Source organism: Neophocaena asiaeorientalis, unplaced genomic scaffold (genome assembly GCF_003031525.2).
Source record: "Neophocaena asiaeorientalis asiaeorientalis breed wild unplaced genomic scaffold, Neophocaena_asiaeorientalis_V1.1 scaffold291, whole genome shotgun sequence".
Classification (NCBI taxonomy): domain Eukaryota; kingdom Metazoa; phylum Chordata; class Mammalia; order Artiodactyla; family Phocoenidae; genus Neophocaena; species Neophocaena asiaeorientalis.
In genome coordinates, this window is record NW_020172735.1 from 192,676 (window position 1) to 212,070 (window position 19,395).

Here is a 19,395-nt window from a genome sequence, read left to right on the forward strand (position 1 = left end):
ACAATTAGTACTTATTTACATTGTTTTTATAAAAATATTTAATAATATTTCCTGTATGTTGTTGTTATCTCCCCTACCAGTGTTTAAAGCACCTTAACATCCAAGGCCATATCTTATTTTCTGGGTTTTTTTTTTTTACAGAGTCTAGATATAGTTCTGACAATGTAAGGAACTGATTTTAGAGCCCATATCTAGTCCCAAGTTCAGTCCTTTTTCTAGCATTCCACACTAGCTGTGCCTTTCATGGTTTAGCTCTTGGCAAACTACAGGATGCTGGCCAAATTCAGCCTACCACCTGGTTTTGTAAATAAAGTCTTATTATGACACAGCTGCTTTTGCTATAATGAGGTGCATAGTTGTGACAGAGACCATATGGCCCCAGTCTTCACTCTCTGGCCCTTTCCAGAAGTTTGCTAACCCTTGGTTTTGCCCATAAAGTTCAACTGGGGTGGTAACAACCCCCATCATTAAAACTTATTATTTTGAGTAAATTTTTAAAAATTATCTTTCCCACTGTGGAGAACAAGGATTATAATCTTCTTGGTCTCTGTGTGCATATTATTTGGTGAATATTTGCCTACTATTTAATACTAGGAGACATGCCTTGAGTTTGGCTCAAGTACTCAGTGTAGTTGAAGGTGATGTATAACTGTTATCATTTTGAATTTAATTCCACCAAAGGGATATCCTAAAACTAGAGCATTATGGGAGGGTTATTAACCAAAGGACTAAATTAATGAAATAAACATCGATTAACAGAATCTTATATGGGAATAAAGTCTCCAAATTCAATCACTGATTGAATGATTTTTTGACTGCACATTATTTGTCCAGCACTGTTTTGATGCCCTCACAGCTGAGTGCAGAAGGCAGCCAAGTAAGCAGGTAATTACAATTCACTGGGATAAGTGTAAGAAGGGAAATATAGGATGTGATACTGTGGGAACCCGTAGGAAAGGCACTTGAGAAAATTCAGAGAAGGGTTCTTAGAGATACTGCCATGCAATTTAAGTCCTGAAGGATGGGAGAGGTGTTGGACACTCGAAAACTGGGTCCAGTTGAGAGGGTTAGGGGATGATGAGAGATGACAATGGACATACTTCATGGAGGGAATTGAGGAATAGAAAATTCAATACAACACAGTCCCTGTACACAAGATTCTGGCTAGCAATGGGGTCAGACACTGAAAGATAATAAATTACTTATATTTTCCCATTTATGATCATTTGAATTGGAAGCATGGGGGACAGGATCATGATAGTAATTGAAGATTAGATAATATGGATTGTTTTTTGAAAGTTATATGATGAAAATAATAGGGAAACTTGACAAGTTATTTAACAAAAAAGAACTCCTTTGTTAGTATTTACTTTTCTTTCTCAATTTAGTTACACATTGCTCTAATTAGATTCTTCATTGATCTTTATTAAAATTAGCATAAATATTAAATGCCCCTAAATGTAGTGAGTTGTGACTAGTATTCTTGGTGGTTATCCAGTAGAGCAGTACTGTTTTAATGTCTGTTCTTTCCTTTTCATGTTTCAGGTCATGGGAGATAATCTGCTGCTGTCATCCGTCTTTCAGTTTTCTAGGAAGATAAGACAGTCCATAGATAAGACAGCTGGAAAGATCAGGTATTTTTGTATTACTCAAACATCCTTGCTTCTGTTACCATCTGTTCCACTTTCTGCAAGCCTGCTACCACAGCTACTGGGAACTCGTGAAGTCAATGGTACCGAACCTTACTGCTGCCACTAGCATGTTCTTTCCTGTTTAGATATTATAGCTATACGCTGGACAGCACGGAAGGGCACAAAAAGAGAACAGATGTCCCAAATAATCAGCCCCTTGGTAATTGAGAGCTAACACTTAGATTAATTTTATTAATAATCAGAAAAATTTACTCTTCCACAAAATAATAGTAAGTATTTGAAATTAACAGAATTTTAGGGCATCATTTATGACCTCAAACTTTAGTCTAGTTACAGCTTCCTCATCAGTAAAGAGAACAAAATAAGTACTCGTGTAAGACTCAGAAAATTTATGTAAAAAGGCCGTAGATAGTCAAAAACTAGATTTTCTAATGCCTTTGCTATTTATTCATGTTGAATCACAATAATTTTTTCAGTGTCTGACCCCATCGCTAGCCAGAATCTTGTGTACAGGGACTGTGTTGTATTGAATTTTCTATTCCTCAATTCCCTCCATGAAGTATGTCCATTGTCATCTCTCATCATCCCCTAACCCTCTCAACTGGACCCAGTTTTCGAGTGTCCAACACCTCTCCCATCCTTCAGGACTTAAATTGCATGGCAGTATCTCTAAGAACCCTTCTCTGAATTTTCTCAAGTGCCTTTCCTACGGGTTCCCACAGTATCACATCCTATATTTCCCTTCTTACACTTATCCCAGTGAATTGTAATTACCTGCTTACTTGGCTGCCTTCTGCACTCAGCTGTGAGGGCATCAAAACAGTGCTGGACAAATAATGTGCAGTCAAAAAATCATTCAATCAGTGATTGAATTTGGAGACTTTATTCCCATATAAGATTCTGTTAATCGATGTTTATTTCATTAATTTAGTCCTTTGGTTAATAACCCTCCCATAATGCTCTAGTTTTAGGATATCCCTTTGGTGGAATTAAATTCAAAATGATAACAGTTATACATCACCTTCAACTACACTGAGTACTTGAGCCAAACTCAAGGCGTGTCTCCTAGCATTAAATAGTAGGCATATGATTGGGCCCTAAAGGTTTGTTAATTCATGTGTAATAACTAATTGATTAAGCTGACCTTTTTTTTTTCCTACAAATTTCAGTTGGGCTTTATGCCAGGGAAGGGAGAGCTTCATTTGTCTCTGGGCACATGCCTGATTAGTAAATCATAGGAGGATGGTTTGTCATGTGAAGGAGAGCTCTCTTACTTGTGACAGAAGATGGGATCAGCAAACTTGGGAGTGATGTAGTCATTAAAGGAACACATACACAATATTCCACCTAAGATGATGTTAGAGCATTAATGACTTAATCACTGAATATGATTAAAATGAAAATAATGCACTCATTTATAAGCCCAATCAGAAATTAGAAAATGGTGTTATTTATGAAGAGCCTGCAACTAATGTAATTTCTCTAAATCAGTTATAAACCTGAAAATGTGCACATTTTTAATTTAGAAAGATCCAGTGAAAATATATTGTTATACCTTTTACTTCTTTGTAACATGATTTTAATAATAAAAATATTTTTAAAATAATAAAATAAATTTTAATAATAAAAAGGGGTGATTGGACTTAGATGGATTAGAAGTTGTGAATAGTAAAATACAGATGGTAAAGCAAAATAATGAAATTAAGACAAATCACATGTAGGTAGCAAAGACAGCTGCCTGCTCAAATAAGTGAGCTAGAATGTAAGTTCCATGAGAGTAGGGGTCTTTGTCTAAACGTACAGTGACTAGAATGTACAGTATTTGTTACTATTTGTTGATGAATGATTATTAAATTATGACTCTCTAGGAAATTAAGCTTCTTTAAAACTCATAGTTATATGTGAGAATTGGTAAGGGTAAACTTATCAATAAAGACATATTGTCTTTAAGTTTTTTATCCCTTCAGTGGCTTAGAACTCTGGGGACATTTGTGTGAGTGTGTGAGTTAGGAACCTCAGGTGACAATTCTAAGGAAGACATTTTCAGCAAAGGTGAAATATGTATGCTTTAACAATTTGAAAAAACACAAGCATACTCAGTAACCACCTTCTGGCAAAATTCACTGAATTTTCAGTGTGGCTAAGCACAGACTTTTTGTATTGTATGAGTCCATTGTAATTCTAAGTTGGTCCATGAAGTAGTCATTGTTTTCTTACTTTCACCAATCCTAATGCTATAAGCTGTAAGGACTCTTTTATAGAGCACATAATAATTTCTTATGCCTTAATATTATAATCATTAGGATAACAGCTCTTAGATAGTTGGCAAGGATGTTTAGTCTTTTGGGTATAGAAATTTTAACAGTAGATCAGAAGAATATTCTTATATAGGATTCTGGAACCATTGTTGCCTTTTTAAGTATGGTTATTTGTAATTGTTGATGTTCCAGACTTGATTAGATGTTTATGAATTTCATGTTTTTAAATAAGTTGAACCTAGCACATTGAACTTTGAAGAAATACAAATAAAAATGTAATTTAGTTTACTACTTAAATGCTGATCAGCTTCTAATAGTAATACTTTATTTTCCGGTACAGTGTTGGTTTTTATATAAGGCAGTTAAACTAGATTTCCAAGCCCAATGACGAAATTCAAATAGAAACTAAAAAGGTACCTAGTATTTACAGCTCTCTAAAGCTGCCGAATTGTGTCTTCTAGATTGAAGAGAGAAGCATACCACATTTGAAAGACAAGTCAAAATTTTGTGGTCCTTTATTTTATAAGTTAAGATACTTGAAATTAATTTTGAACATACGGATCTTTATTAGCAATTGTTTTTGTCAAAAGGATGGTGTCTTAACTCTTAATAGGTTATTATGTACAAATATACTAACATGAATTAGGATTTTTAAAGAAAAGCAGCATAAGTACTCCAGTTTTCAACCTTTGAAATAATGTTCACGCTTTCTTCAATCAATATGAAGCCTTTTCCTATTTAAAGAGGTCTTAACAGACACAGTTGTTTATACCTAATTCAACCTATTTTCATCTTATATTTATACTGCGTATGTTCTATATGAATGAAGTTGTGTTTTTGTTATAAAAGGTGGTTATATGGTTAATTACAAGTATTAGATAAAAGTTTTGGGGTTATTCATCTACATTTGTTTTATATTTGGTTTTCAGTAAAGAATGAGATAAGTACTAAAGGGTTTATGTGTGTATTCATAACCAGTCAGTTACTTTATTAGTACAAATCTCTCACATAAATGAGTTTATTGGTAATGTTGGCTCAGTATTTAATTCACAGTTCGTGTTAACACTTAGTGTTTTTTTTAATTCTTGTGTAGCTTTGAAAAGATACATTGCTTTTGTATTATCATGAAAAATGTGAAGTTTTTAAAATATGAAAAGTAAAATGCTTATTTTTTTTATTTATAGAATATTATTTAAAGACAAAGATCGGAATTGGGATGAGATAGAAAGCAAGTTAAGAGCTGAAAGTGAAGTCCCTATTGTGAAAACCTCAAGCATGGTATGATCATTTTTCTTGAATATTAAAACATTTTTTTAAAGTAAGGTTTTGTTTTCAGGGAATGATATGCTTATTTTTAAACTGTTGATTTACATTTTTTATAAAAGAAGATATAAGTGCACAAATTTGGGGAATTTTATGCCTTCAGTTGTCTCTCCCAGGGATTTAAAATGTTGACTGCTTCAAAGTTGCAGAGGGTATGGAGGAACCTTTTATGTTTCTCACTGTTATATACTCTTGTTCTTGTAATAATTATATGTTATAAATAAGCAATTTTGAAATAGGAGCCAAACTCAAATATAAGTTGACATCAGTCATTTCTATTTACTTAATGGATTGCTTGTCTCCTCCTCAAGAATTTGTACAGATTTTTTTTGTTCAGGAAGTCATCCTAAAACTGAGGTTGCAGTTTATACATTTTCCAAAGAAAATCCTTAAGCACTTTTACAAAGTCGCTGCAAGAGTGATCAATACAAGTTTTTCAGAATCTTTGCTTATTGTTATTGTTTGCTTATTGTTATTATTATTATCTTGAACTTTTCATCTTCTGTCATCTCATTGAAAACAAAATCTGTTTCAACATTAAAGATTTTAAAATTTGAATCTTGTTTACTGGATATCATGAATTATTTCATATCCTGTTGCTACAGATGTGGTGCCATGTCAATAATAATTAAGGATTCCAAATAAGATTAGTGTGAGGTTCATTGCTTATCAAATCAAATAAAAATGTTTTAATTAAAGTAAGCTAATTTTTGTCATTGCTTTCCCTACAGGAGATTTCTTCTATCTTACAAGAGCTAAAAAGAGTTGAAAAGCAGCTACAAGGTAAATTTACTACTGATTAAGTGTAAAGAGCTAACAATTCGAGACAAGTACATTCTAAGTGGTATTTCTAAAATATTATTAAGTATTAGAACACTGATTAAGTGTAATTATGTATGGATAAAGATATAACATTCTACATATTCAAATTACTCATAAAAGAAAAGTATTAAAACCAGTATAAATAATTAAAAATATAATAAAGTTAAATTCTAGGCACATAGGCTAGAAGTTATAATTCATAGTATTATATATAGTATATGAAAAATATATAAAATATTAAAATATGTATATGCAGCTGAAAATGCTTATTGACAATTAGCATTGTTTACTTGATTTGATAATTCTTTAATTGTATATATGGTATAACCCAAATGAACTTATGTAATAATATAAATAATAATAATTTGGATAAACCACAAGAAATGAGTGCATATTGGACACAGGGACCAGAAGGAGGAGGTAGAGAAGAAAAAGAAAGAGACTGTTGGCCTCCTAAACTTCAACAGGGACATTGTTTTTGGTGTATGTCAGATCTTTAATTATGCATTTATGCCTATGTGTGTCTTGACCTAGAAGTCCCCAGTGGTACAACAAGCAGATTCCAGAGTCAGTTTCTAATTCTACTGTCTTTGTCGATTGAATTATCAGAGGCATGATATGTTGGTCCAACTAAGTGATTCTTAACCGTTTTGCAGCCTTAGCACACCTAAGGATTATAGTATAACCCCCATGAGGCAAAGTGGCTTGTTTACGTGATTCTTAGCTGGTAGGAGGGAGTATGCTTTTAAAAGGACCTCTTGAATAATTCTTGTATCTATGGTGCTTCTTTCTCCCAACTCCCCACTCTACCCAATGCCAAGTTGAAAATCACTGTCCAAGATTTTCCCTTGTCCACGCAAGGATCTTTTGGATTGAAAGCTAGTTTTTATCTGGCCCTTCCCATGAGGTAGCAAGGTCTATTTGGCCTGCTGGGGCTGCCACGGGATATTAGTATCTGGACTATGAAGGGAACTTTATGGCCCAGTGGTACATATACTTGTACATGGCTAATACCCTAGCACTCTCACCAGGATGAAGGACAACATGCTGTGGTAGGATTCAGAGTGTGCTGATAATTACTTCGGCCTCCTCAACTTTCAGGTTACTCTGAACCGCGTTTTAGCAACCAATCTCCAATTATCTGAGTAATAAATAAGGCCAGGAGTGTTTCTTTAAATCATAACCAATATTTTCATCATCCTCTTATAATGATTAAAGCATATATCAAAAAGATCTTTCCTGAATTCCATATCTCCAAATCCTAGTCTTCCAGCAGGCTCAGATGCCCATAAGTAGCCTACTCAAGGGACCATAGAAAGCTTTTAGGTTTTTATAATCCACAATATAGATCAGCCCCAGAATTCCTGAAAGTGGGGTTTAAAATACAGAACTGAAAGGATTAGCCAAATTTAAGCTCATATAAGCATCAGTAATTGAAATATTATCCAAGTCACAAGCAATATTCATATCCAGATTTAACTGTATCTACAATTATATCTTTTTCCCTCTATTTCTTTTTTTTTCTTTCAGCAATCAATGCTATGATTGACCCAGATGGAACTCTGGAAGCTCTGAACAACATGGGATTTCCCAGTGCTATCTTGCCATCTCCATCAAAACAGAAGTCCAGTCCTGTGAATAACCACAGCAGCCCGGGTCAGACACCGACACTTTGCCAACCAGAAGCTAGGGTTCTTCATCCTGCTGCTGTTTCAGTCTCAGCTGAATTTGAGAATGCCGAATCTGAGGCTGATTTCAGTATACATTTCAATAGGTTCAACCCTGATGGGGAAGAGGAAGATGTTATAGTACATGAATGACTTTCTCTTGCTTGTTAGAAATAATTACCTGTGGAATGACTAGGAGTATTGGAAGCAACATAGTGTTGACTTATACAAAATAAGAAAGCTTGGTCAACTACAATCTTGTTATCTCTGTCTTCTTAATTTTATTTATTTTTTATGTATAATGTGGAGTCATAGTAATCCTTTCAAACCATTTAGATAACCATTTGATGCACATAGAGGAAAACTCAGATTGTGACAGTTTCACATTTTGTGGTTTTATGATTTTCAAATTGAATTTGATAATTGCATCCTTTCCCTTCATAGATCTTTGTTTTTTTTCTTTAAGCCATGCTGTGACCTACAAGCAAACTAAATACCCAACATTTCTGACCCCCATGTATCCTGTGCCAAGCTGCTCCCTGAAATGGACTTCCTCTTCATCTGTACAGATTTGTTAAACACTTATATTTGCTTCTTAAATAATAGGATTTATATTAGTATTCATTACCATTGGATACAATGACATATTACTCTCCACAGTCAAACTGACCTTTCAAAACAGTCCTTCTTGTGTTCTAAAATTTTCCAACATATATGTGATTTATATAACTTTGTTGCTGCGTAAATTTTCTTGGGGTTTATGGAGATGAACTGTTACGTTTGCACTAAGATTTGCTGGGAGTGGTAGGTGGGCATATCTATATGTCAGTAAGGACTAACCATCTTTTTTTTTTTTTGTATATAGGATATTGATAACTGTATTTGTTTTAACCCCACAGTGTTTTACTCCACTTTAAAAAAGATGAATTTGGCACTTTTTACCATTTTTTTTTAATGAAAGTAAGATTTTGTCTCATTTTAGGGCAAATAACTAGAAGGATTAAACTAGACAGTTTAGGTGGAGTATATTTTTAAAACTAAGAACATGTATATTGGTCCTGTGTTACCAAGTTTATATGTGACGGTTGAAAAAATTTTTCCCTTGAAATGATCATGAAGTTAAAATTTTTGGCATTAGGAAACTTGGAGAACCAGTAGTCATAAGATTAGTGGATAGTTTCATTCCCAAGCGATAAGTTGCTTCTGTGTGTTTCCCTGTAGGACCCAGTAGTAAATCCTGTCTCAGTCGTGTACATTTATAAGGACCCTGCAAGGCGACAACGACCAAGGCTTTGGGCCTGTGCTAAACAGGAAGCTTATGAAAAGTATCTTCTATAAACTTGTTTTTTCTCCTTCCAGTAAGTTCACATTTGGATAAGTTTAAAAAGAAAGTAATTATCTTTATGTTGCCAGAACACTATAATTTGGGTGTATCTTATTAATTCAGTTAAATATTATTAGTAGACCTTGACCGCGTCAGTCTACAAAGGTTAAAACTGCAACTTTTGCAACTTTTATGAAATACTCCTTAATATTTCAGCAATAATCCTGTGCTACATTTGTTTTAAGAAAGTAGCTCTGTTCACTTCAAAACTTTACAGGAGTTTTAAAAATCCTGTACTGTTGGGCCAGTTAAAGATGCAAAAAAACTGTTTTGTAGAGATGTAAAAACAAAAGTCTGTTGTAAGATGGATCTCATATTTTTCTTTAAATTAAAAAAAAAAAGGGTAAATGGACTGTTGTCCTTGTAAACCTAAATTCCCAATTCTGTCTAATAAAGGAAGACTGAAAAAATGATTTTAAAGAGCATGAATGGAAAGATACAATTGCTTTGAAGAAATAAGTGAAACATTAAAACAGGGTCAATCCATTTGAAGAAAAAGTACGACAAAGTAATCACCATTGTTTCCTCTTTGTTTAATGTTTGAGTACTGATTATATCAACATGGAAGTAGAAGGTAAGGAGTTGTTTAGGAAAATATTAGCATCTATTCTACTTACATTATCATTTAAGTGTTTACACAGTTTTGTTCAATTACAAACATTTGGCCTTTTACTATGTTATTTTTATTTTGTATGAATACATTATTCTCCTTATTTATTTTTGTTACCTTTATTACTTATGTTATTTTGTTATGCATTTACAACTCCATTTTTAAATAAAGTGTTTCTGGAACTTTATGCAGTTGATTGTACATTTTATTTCTTCTACCATCTGGATAGCTAATACTTCATCAATTTATATAATAATTGTATATCATTTTCCAAGGTTTAGCAAAAGAAGAAATTCTTCAGTTTTAACTGTAGTGGTAACTGTAAAACTTCATACTATTTTGGGCTAAAGAAGAAAATATTTTCTTAGCAAATTATAGCAAATTTAATTCTCTTAGCTTAATACGCTAATGTAATAGGTACATGCACAGCTTTTATTTTTAGCTGGCCTGGAGTCATCAGAAAGCTTTATGACAGTGATGTATTTGGGGAACAAAGAAGAATTTAAAATACATCTTAAATTTAAGAACTATTCATTTGGACTCATTTTCTTTCATCGTATCATTCGTTGCCAAGAGTCTTGAATATTTCCCTGTTAACAATAATAAAAATGTTATCATTCAGCATTCTGTTTCTCGGCCTGACCTTTTTAGGCTTTCCATAATGTGGCTCTTTTTTTATGTCAGTGTACACCTGATACAGACTCTCCACCATGAGTTCCTGACAGTCTGGAGCTTCTTCAACGCTCTGTGTACTGCTTCTTCCTCCCCTTCCTTCCTGCTTATACACATTTCCTTCTGTTCTTCAGAGTCCCACCGACCTCTTCATAAAGCTTCCCTCACTTGACTAGGCCACAGCAAAGGGCTGTGCCACATACGTACATTTTCCCCTTCCCTTCCCCCACTATATATACACGTGTTTCTTCCTTCTAAATTAATAATCTCTATTTCCTGGGTATACTGTATTTTAAAATGTCTGTGCTGTTTTGCTTCCTTCATCTGTCTTTGGTTTTGCTTGCCATGTATGTCTCTGCCTGACAGGATCCTAACTTTTGAAAGGAAACTAGACTTAGAAGCTTAGGCTCCAGACCCATTCCTCACTACCTAAAAATGTGTTTCTATATCTTCTGATCTGCAGAATGAAAGCATCTTGATATCCAAGTTCCTTCTAATCCAAGTGGTCTATGACTGTGAAGTGGTTCTCCTTCCTGTTTTTCTTCAGAAAACCTTCTCTGATTCCTTGCCCTACAAAATCCTTTATATCTCTATCTTCTTTGGAAAAATTTCTATTTAGGTCTTCTGCCCATTTTTGGATTGGGTTGTTTGTTTTTTTGATATTGAACTGCATGAGCTGCTTGTAAATTTTGGAGATTAATCCTTTGTCAGTTGCTTCATTTGCAAATATTTTCTCCCATTCTGAGGGTTGTCTTTTCGTCTTGTTAATGGTTTCCTTTGCTGTGCAAAAGCTTTTAGGTTTCATTAGGTCCCATTTGTTTATTTTTGTTTTTATTTCCATTTCTCTAGGAGGTGGGTCATGAAGGATCTTGCTGTGATTTATGTCATAGAGTGTTCTGCCAATGTTTTCCTCTAAGAGTTTGATGGTGTCTGGCCTTACATTTAGGTCTTTAATCCATTTTGAGCTTATTTTTGTGTATGGTGTTAGGGAGTGTTCTAATTTCATTCTTTTACATGTACCTGTCCAGTTTTTCCATCACCACTTATTAAAGAGGCTGTCTTTTCTCCATTGTGTATTCTTGCCTCCTTTCTGAAAGGTAAGGTGACCATATGTGCGTGTGTTTATCTGAGCTTTCTATCCTGTTCCATTGATCTATATTTCTGTTTCTGTGCCAGCACCATACTGTCTTGATTACTGTAGCTTTGTAATATAGTCTGAAGTCAGGGAGCCTGATTCCTCCAGCTCCATTTTTCTTTCTCAACGTTTTCTTTCTCAAAGCCAATTGCTAAAAAAAAAAAAAAACCCAATTGCTTTGGCTGTTCGGGGTCTTTTGTGTTTCCATACAAATTGTGAAATTTTTTGTTCTAGTTCTGTGAAGAATGCCATTTGCAGTTTGATAGGGATTGCATTGAATGTGTAGATTGCTTTGGGTAGTATAGTCACTTTCACAATGTTGATTCTTCCAATCCAAGAACATGGTATATCTCTCCATCTGTTGTATCATCTTTAACTTCTTTCATCAGTGTCTTATAGTTTTCTGCATATAGGTCTTTTGTCTCCTTAGGTAGATTTATTCCTAGCTATTTTATTGTTTTTGTTGCAATGGTAAGTGGGAGTGTTTCCTTAATTTCTCTTTCAGATTTTTCATCATTAGTGTATAGGAATGCAAGAGATTTCTGTGCATTAATTTTGTATCCTGCTACATTACCAAATTCATTGATTAGCTCTAGTAGTTCTCTGGTAGAGTCTTTAGGATCCTCTGTGTATAGTATTATGTCATATGCAAACAGTGACAGCTTTACTTCTTTTCTGATTTGTAAGCCTTTTATTTCTTTTTCTTCTCTGATTGCTGTGGCTAAAACTTTCAAAACTGTGTTGAATAATAGTGGTGAGAGTGGGACCATTCCTTCAGTAAACCCCACTTCATCATGGTGTATGATCCTTTGAATGTGCTGTTTGCTAGTATTTTGTGGAGGATTTTTGCATCTATGTTCATCAGTGATATTGGCTTGTAGTTTTCTTTGTGAAGTCATCGTCTGGTTTTGGTATCAGAGTGATGGGGGTCTCATAGAATGAGTTTGGGAGTGTTGCTCCCTCTGCTATACTTTGGAAGAGTTTGAGAAGGATAGGTGTTAGCTCTTCTCTAAATGTTTGATAGAATTCACCTGTGAAGCCATCTGGTCCTGGACTTTTGTTTGTTGGAAGATTTTTTTTTTTTTGCGGTACGCGGGCCTCTCACTGTTGTGGCCCCTCCCGTTGCGGAGCACAGGCTCCGGACGCGCAGGCTCAGCGGCCACGTCTCATGGGCCCAGCCACTCCGCAGCATGTGGGATCCTCCCGGACTGGGGCACGAACCTGTGTCCCCTGCTTCGGCAGGCGGACTCTCAACCACTGCGCCACCAGGGAAACCCCTGGAAGATTTTTAATCACAGTCTCAATATCAGTGCTTGTAATTGTTCTGTTTATACTTTGTTTCTTCCTGGTTCTGTCTCGGAAGGTTGGCTTTTCTAAGAATTTGTCCATTTCTTCCAGGTTGTCCATTTTACTGGCATATATTTGCTTGTAGTAATCCCTCATGATCCTTTGTATTTCTGCAATGTCAGTTGTTGCTTCTCCTTTTACATTTCTAATTTTATTGATTTGAGTCCTCTTCCTCTTTTTCTTGATGAGTCTGGCTAATGGTTTATCAATTTTAGTTATCTTCTCAAAGAACCAGCTTTTAGTTTTATTGATCTTTGCTGTTGTTTCCTTCATTTCATTTTCATTTATTTCTGATCTGATCTTTATGATTTCTTTCCTTTTGCTAACTTTGGGGTTTTTTTGTTCTCCTTTCTCTAATTGCTTTAGGTGTAAGGTTAGGTTGTTTATTGGAGATGTTTCTTGTTTCTTAAGGTAGGATTTTATTGCTGTAAAATTCCCTCTTAGAACTACTTTTGCTGCATCCCATAGGTTTTGGGTCGTTGTGCTTTCATTGTCGTTTGTTTCTAGGTATTTTTTGATCGCCTCTTTTGACTTCTTCAGTGATCTCTTGGTTATTAAGTGGTGTACTTTTTTGCCTCCATTTGTTTGTGTTTTTTACAGATTTTTTTCCTGTAATTGATATCTTGTCTCATAGTGTTGTGGTTGGAAAAGATACTGGATATGATTTTAATTTTCTTAAATTTACCAAGGCTTGATTTGTGGCCCAAAGTATGATGTATCCTGGAGAATGTTCCATGAGCACTTGAGAAGAAAGTTTATTCTGTTGTTTTTGGATGGAATGTCCTATAAATATCAATTAAGTCCATCTTGTTTAATGTATCATTTAAAGCTTGTGTTTCATTATTTATTTTCAATTTGGATGATCTGTCCGTTGGTGAAAGCGGGTTGTTAAATTCCCCTACTATGATTGTGTTACTGTCGATTTCCCCTTTTATGGCTATTCGCATTTGCCTTATGTATTGAGGTGCTCCTATGTTGGGTGCGTAAATATTTGCAATTGTTATATCTTCTTGGATTGATCCCTTGATCACTATGTAGTGTCCTTCTTTGTCTCTTGTAATAGTCTTTATTTTAAAGTCTGTTTTGTCTGATATGAGAATTGCTACTCCAGCTTTCTTTTGATTTCCATTTGCATGGAATATCTTTTTCCATCCCCTCACCTTCAGTCTGTATGTGTCCCATGTCTGAAGTGGGTCTCTTGTAGATAGCATATATATGGGTCTTTGTATCCATTCAGCCAGTCTATGTCTTTTGGCTGGAGCATTTAATCCATTTACATTTAAGGTAATTATTGATATGTATGTTCCTATTACCATTTTCTTAATTGTTTTGGTTTTGTTATTGTAGGTCTTTTCCTTCTCTTTTGTTTCTTGTCTAGAGAAGTTCCTTTAGCATTTGTTATAATGCTGGTTTGGAGGGCTTTCCTGGTGGCCTAGTGTTTGAGAGTCTGCCTGCTGCTCAGGGGACACGGGTTCGTGCCCCGGTCCAGGAAGATCCCACATGCCATGGAGCGGCTGGACCCATGAGCCATGGCCGCTGAGCCCGCACGTCCGGAGCCTGTGCTCCACAAGGTCTTAGCACTGAGATGGAGATCTCTGGGCGAGCTTTTGCCATTTGATATTACATGGAGCCTGGAGGTCTCTGGTGGACCAATGTCCTGAACGCAGCTCTCCCACCTCAGAGGCACAGGCCTGACACCCAGCAGGAGCACCAAGATCTTGTCAGGCACACGGCTCAGAAGTAAAGGAGAAAAAAAAGAAAGAAAGAAAGAAAGGGAAAGAAAGAAAGCCATGGCCGCTGAGCCCGCACGTCCGGAGCCTGTGCTCCACAGCGGGAGAGGCCGCAGTAGTGAGAGACCCGCATGCCGCAAAAAATAAAAAATAAAGCTGGTTTGTTTTTGCTGAATTCTCTTAGCTTTTCCTTGTCTGTAAAGGTTTTAATTTTTCCGTCAAATCTGAATGAGATCGTTGCTGAGTAGAATAATCTTGGTTGTAGGTTTTTCCCTTTCATCACTTTCAATATGTCCTGCCACTCCCTTCTGGCTTGCAGAGTTTCTGCTGAAACATCAACTGAGATGGAGATCTCTGGGCGAGCTTTTGCCATTTGATATTACATGGAGCCTGGAGGTCTCTGGTGGATCAATGTCCTGAACGCAGCTCTCCCACCTCAGAGGCACAGGCCTGACACCCAGCAGGAGCACCAAGATCTTGTCAGGCACACGGCTCAGAAGTAAAGGAGAAAAAAAAGAAAGAAAGAAAGAAAGGGAAAGAAAGAAAATAGAATAAACTAAAAGGAAAATAGAATAAACAAGTTTTAAAAATAATTATTAAAAATTAAAAATATTAAAAAGTAATAAAGAGCAAAGGGAGACAGACAAATGGTAAAAGCAAAGCTATTCAGACAAAATCACACAGAAGAATACACATACACACTCACAAAAAGAGAAAAAAAAAGGCATGTTTCTCCTTGGATTTATCCTGTTTGGGACTCTGTGCTTACTGGACTTGATTAAGTATTTCCTCTCCTATGTTAGGGAATTTTTCAACTATAATCTCTTCAAATATTTTCTCAGTCCCTTTCTTTTTCTACTCTTCTTCCCGGACCCCTATAATTCAAATGTTGGTGCTTTTAATGTTATCCCAGAGGTCTCTGAGACTGTCCTCAATTCTTTTCATTCTTTTTCTTTATTCTGCCCTGCAGTAGTTATTTACACTGTTTTATCTTCCAGGTCACTTATGCATTCTTCTGCCTCAGTTATTCTGCTATTGATTCCTTATAGAGAATTTTTAATTTCATTTATTGTGTTGTTCATGGTTGCTTGTTTCCTCTTTAGTTCTTCTAGGTCCTTGTTAAATGTTTATTGCATTTTCTCTATTCTATTTCCAAGATTATGGGGTTGCACAACTGTGTAAATATACTAAAAACCATTCATTGTGTGCTATAAATAGTTGAATTATAACATATCTATTATCTATATCTATATAAAATAGATATGTGAATAAAGTTATTTCCAAAAAAGAAGAATTAAAAGTGATACTATTACTACTTTCTACTATTATTAGGAGAAGGAGGTGGGGAGGAGGAGAGGAAATGTAAAGTCAGGTGAAGGTGCAACTGATTGCTCTAGAAGTGACCAGTTTTGCGCCTATTAGCATTCCTCCTTGCCTATAGATGTCTGTACTCTACATTTTCTTTTGTATTCGTTTTTAAATCTTATTGGTTCCCTCATTAATTAATGAGTTAAATAAAATCTTTGACGTGTGTGTTCTTTTTATAAAACAGAAAATGAGATATTTCTCATGAAGATTTTTAGTTTACCAAAACGAGTTGCACTGGGAGAACTGGAAGCCAAGACACACGTGAAGAGTCAATACTGTATCAGTCTAAAATGAGCAACTATTATGTGCTGACACTGTGCTAGGTCCTTTAGTACTTCATTTAATCTTCACAACAACCTGTAATTATAGATGAGAATTACTCATCCCATTTTACAGAAAGAGCAGAGGTTTGAGTCAAATAAGAGGCTCTAGATTACAAAGTAAGTGTGAGTCAGATTTGAACTCGGGTCCAACTGACTTTTTCAATCCTCCTTATTTTCAGTCATGAGGAGGCAGTATGGTATAATGTAGTAGAAAGCCACTCAGTGGAGTTAGAAATCTTCAACTAAATTTAATGTAGTTTTGGCTTTGGGCAAGTGATTTCAATTCTCACCTCACTTTCATTGTCTGTAAAATGGGGTAGAGAGGTTGACTAGCTGATCTCTGATGTATCTTCCTGCTATATTAGTTTGTATTCTGTGACCTTCAGATACTTCACTCTTCACTCTCTTAACCAGATTTGAGGCAGAAACATATTTTGCTGTCTTTACAGTAATCCTGCCTCTCTTCCTGTTCCCTTAATAAATGATTGGCCAGACGCTTACTCTTGCATTCATATGTTATTCTTCCTTAAGCTGCGTAATATTTTGCTCATTTCCCTTTTGCCCACACAAAGATTGCCAGTGGTTTGGCATGGTGATGATAGTACCACTTCCCGGAAAAAAAGCCTAGCATTTACTGAACCCCTTCTATCAGGCACTACTGACCAGGGCAGTATTTTGAGAGTTCGTTTTCCATCATATTTCTCCCTTTGGACACAATTGCTCATAGTCTCTGGGGAGGAGAGAAAGAAAAATTCAACTGTAATTGTCTCTGTCTTTGAGGTTTTAGAGACCAAAGCCCTTAGGGGAATACATATGACTTTTAGACAAGTGAAACAAAGCAGATTCTCAGAATTTGGTTGGAATTCCAAGAGTGAAGGATTTCTTCCATCCTAGAAAATGAGGACCTTCTGTCTCCAGAGAGAAGGGGAGAACCCGCTATAGCTTCAGAGCAGCGCCACTGCAAGGCAGCTGCATCCCTGAAGAAAAACTGTGGGATGTGTGTCTGGGCAATTGGGACTGTGGACAGCTTGGAAAGTCCCCTTGGCTTGCTCGCTGCACGGAAGCAGCAGAGGACCAACAGGCCAGGTTCCCAGGACAGTAGGCCTCTCAGGGGTGACTTCTGCAGTCAGCTTGACACAGTGTGGAATTGAAGCTGAATCTGACCTCTGTACCCCAACACCAAATTAAACCTTGGAGACAGAGTTTTGGGTAAAGTAGAAAAGAATAGCTTTATTGCTTTGCCAGACAAAGGGGGCCACAGTGGGCTAATGCCCTCAAAACTGTGTGTCCTGACCTGGAGGCGGGTAGTGAGGAGTTTTATAATAATGGTTCAGAGGGTGTGATCAGCTCATGGACATTCTTCTGATTGGTTGGTGATGCAGTAAGTAGGCATCATCATCATCAACCTTGTGGTTCCAACCAGTCTGGGGTCTACATGCTTGTGGGCAGCACACAGTTAACTTCTCCCACCAGGTGGGGGTTTCAGTATCTGCAAAACAGCTCAAAGATATTGTTATGTATATCCCTTGAGGGGGGAAAAAGACCCTGTTCCAAGGCTGCATTGTTGTTGTTTTCAATTTTTGTTTTATATAGGAGCAAAGTTGATTAACAATGCTGTGTTAGTTTCAGGTGCACAGCAAAGTGAATCAATTATACATATACATTTATCTATTCTTTTTCAAATTCTTTTCCCATTTCAGTTATTACAGAGTATTGAGCAGAGTACCCTGTGCTATATAGAAGGTCCTTGTCGGTTATCTATTTTAAATATAGCAGTGTGTACATGTCAATCCCAAACTCCCAATCTATCCCTCCCCACCACACTTCCCCACTGGTAACCATAAGTTCGTTCTCTAAGTCTGTGAGTCTGTTTCTGTTTTGTAAATAAGTTCATTAATACCATTTTTTTTAAGATTCCGCATATAAGCGATATCATATGATATTTGTCTTTCTCTGTCTGACTTACTTCACTTAGTATAATAATCTCCAGGTCCATCCATGTTGCTGCAAATGGCATTATTTCGTTCTTTTTTATGGCTGAGTAATATTCCATTGTATATATGTACTACATCTTGTATATATGTATACAAGATGTAGTACATATATGTAATACACATTGTATATATGTACCAAATGTCTGTCAGTGGACATTTAGGTTGTTTCCATGTCCTGGCTATTGTAAATAGTGCTGCTATGAATATTGGGGTGCATGTATCTTTTTGAATTATGGTTTTCTCTGGGTATATGCCTAGGAGTAGGATTGCTGGGTCATATGGTAGTTCTATTTTTAGTTTTTAAGGAATCTCCATACTGTTCTCCATAGTGGCTGTACCAGTTTACATTCCCACCAACAGTGCAAGAGGGTTCCCTTTTCTCCACATCCCCTCCAGCATTTATTGTTTGTAGACTTTTTTTTGCGGTATGCAGGCCTCTCACTGTTGTGGCCTCTCCTGTTGCAGAGCACGGGCTCCGGACGCACGGGCTCAGCATCCATGGCTCACGGGCCTAGCCGCTCTGCAGCACGTGGAATCTTCCCGGACTGGGGCATGAACCCGTGTTCCCTGCATCAACAGGCGGACTCTCAACCACTGTGCCACCAGGGAAGCCCTGTTTGTAGACTTTTTGATGATAGCCATTCTGACTCATGTGAGGTGATATCTCATTGTAGTTTCGATTTACATTTCTCTACTAATTAGTGATGTTGAGCATCTTTTTATGTGCCTCTTGGGCCTCTGTATGTCTTCTTTGGAGAAATGTCTATTTAGGTCTTCTGTCCATGTTTTGATTGGGTTGGTTGCATTTTTTATATTGAGCTGCATGAGCTGTTTGTAAATTTTGGAGACTAATTTTCTTGGTCACATTGTTTTGCCAATATTTTCTCCCATTCTGAGGGTTGTCTTTTCATGTTCTTTATGGTTTCCTTTGCTGTGTAAAAGCTTTTAAGTTTAATTCGGTCCCGTTTGTTTATTTTTGGTTTTGTTTCCATTACTCTAGGAGATGGATCGAAAAAGATATTGCTGCAACTTATGCCAAAGAGTGTGCTTGTGTTTTCCTCTAAGAGTTTTATAGTATCTGGTCTTACATTTAGGTCTTTAATCCATGTT

General features: G+C 36.2%; 1 protein-coding gene across 12 annotated transcripts in view; it reads left to right on the plus strand.

Moving 5' to 3' along the window:
- CEP170 (centrosomal protein 170) overlaps positions 1–9,903 on the plus strand; it is a 147,064-nt gene extending 137,161 nt beyond the window's left edge. For 6 of the 12 annotated variants that reach the window (XM_024740470.1, XM_024740468.1, XM_024740469.1 and 3 more), the window contains 4 exons: positions 1,546–1,634; positions 5,095–5,188; positions 5,965–6,016; positions 7,586–7,974. In XM_024740470.1, coding sequence (XP_024596238.1) covers positions 1,546–1,634; positions 5,095–5,188; positions 5,965–6,016; positions 7,586–7,875 — 525 coding nt within the window. In that variant the 3' untranslated portion in view covers positions 7,876–7,974. Of the gene's footprint in view, positions 1–1,545; positions 1,635–5,094; positions 5,189–5,964; positions 6,017–7,585 lie in introns of all 12 variants that reach the window. The other 6 variants (XM_024740473.1, XM_024740474.1, XM_024740478.1 and 3 more) reach the window with 3 other exon arrangements.
- The last annotated feature ends 9,492 nt before the right edge of the window (positions 9,904–19,395 follow it).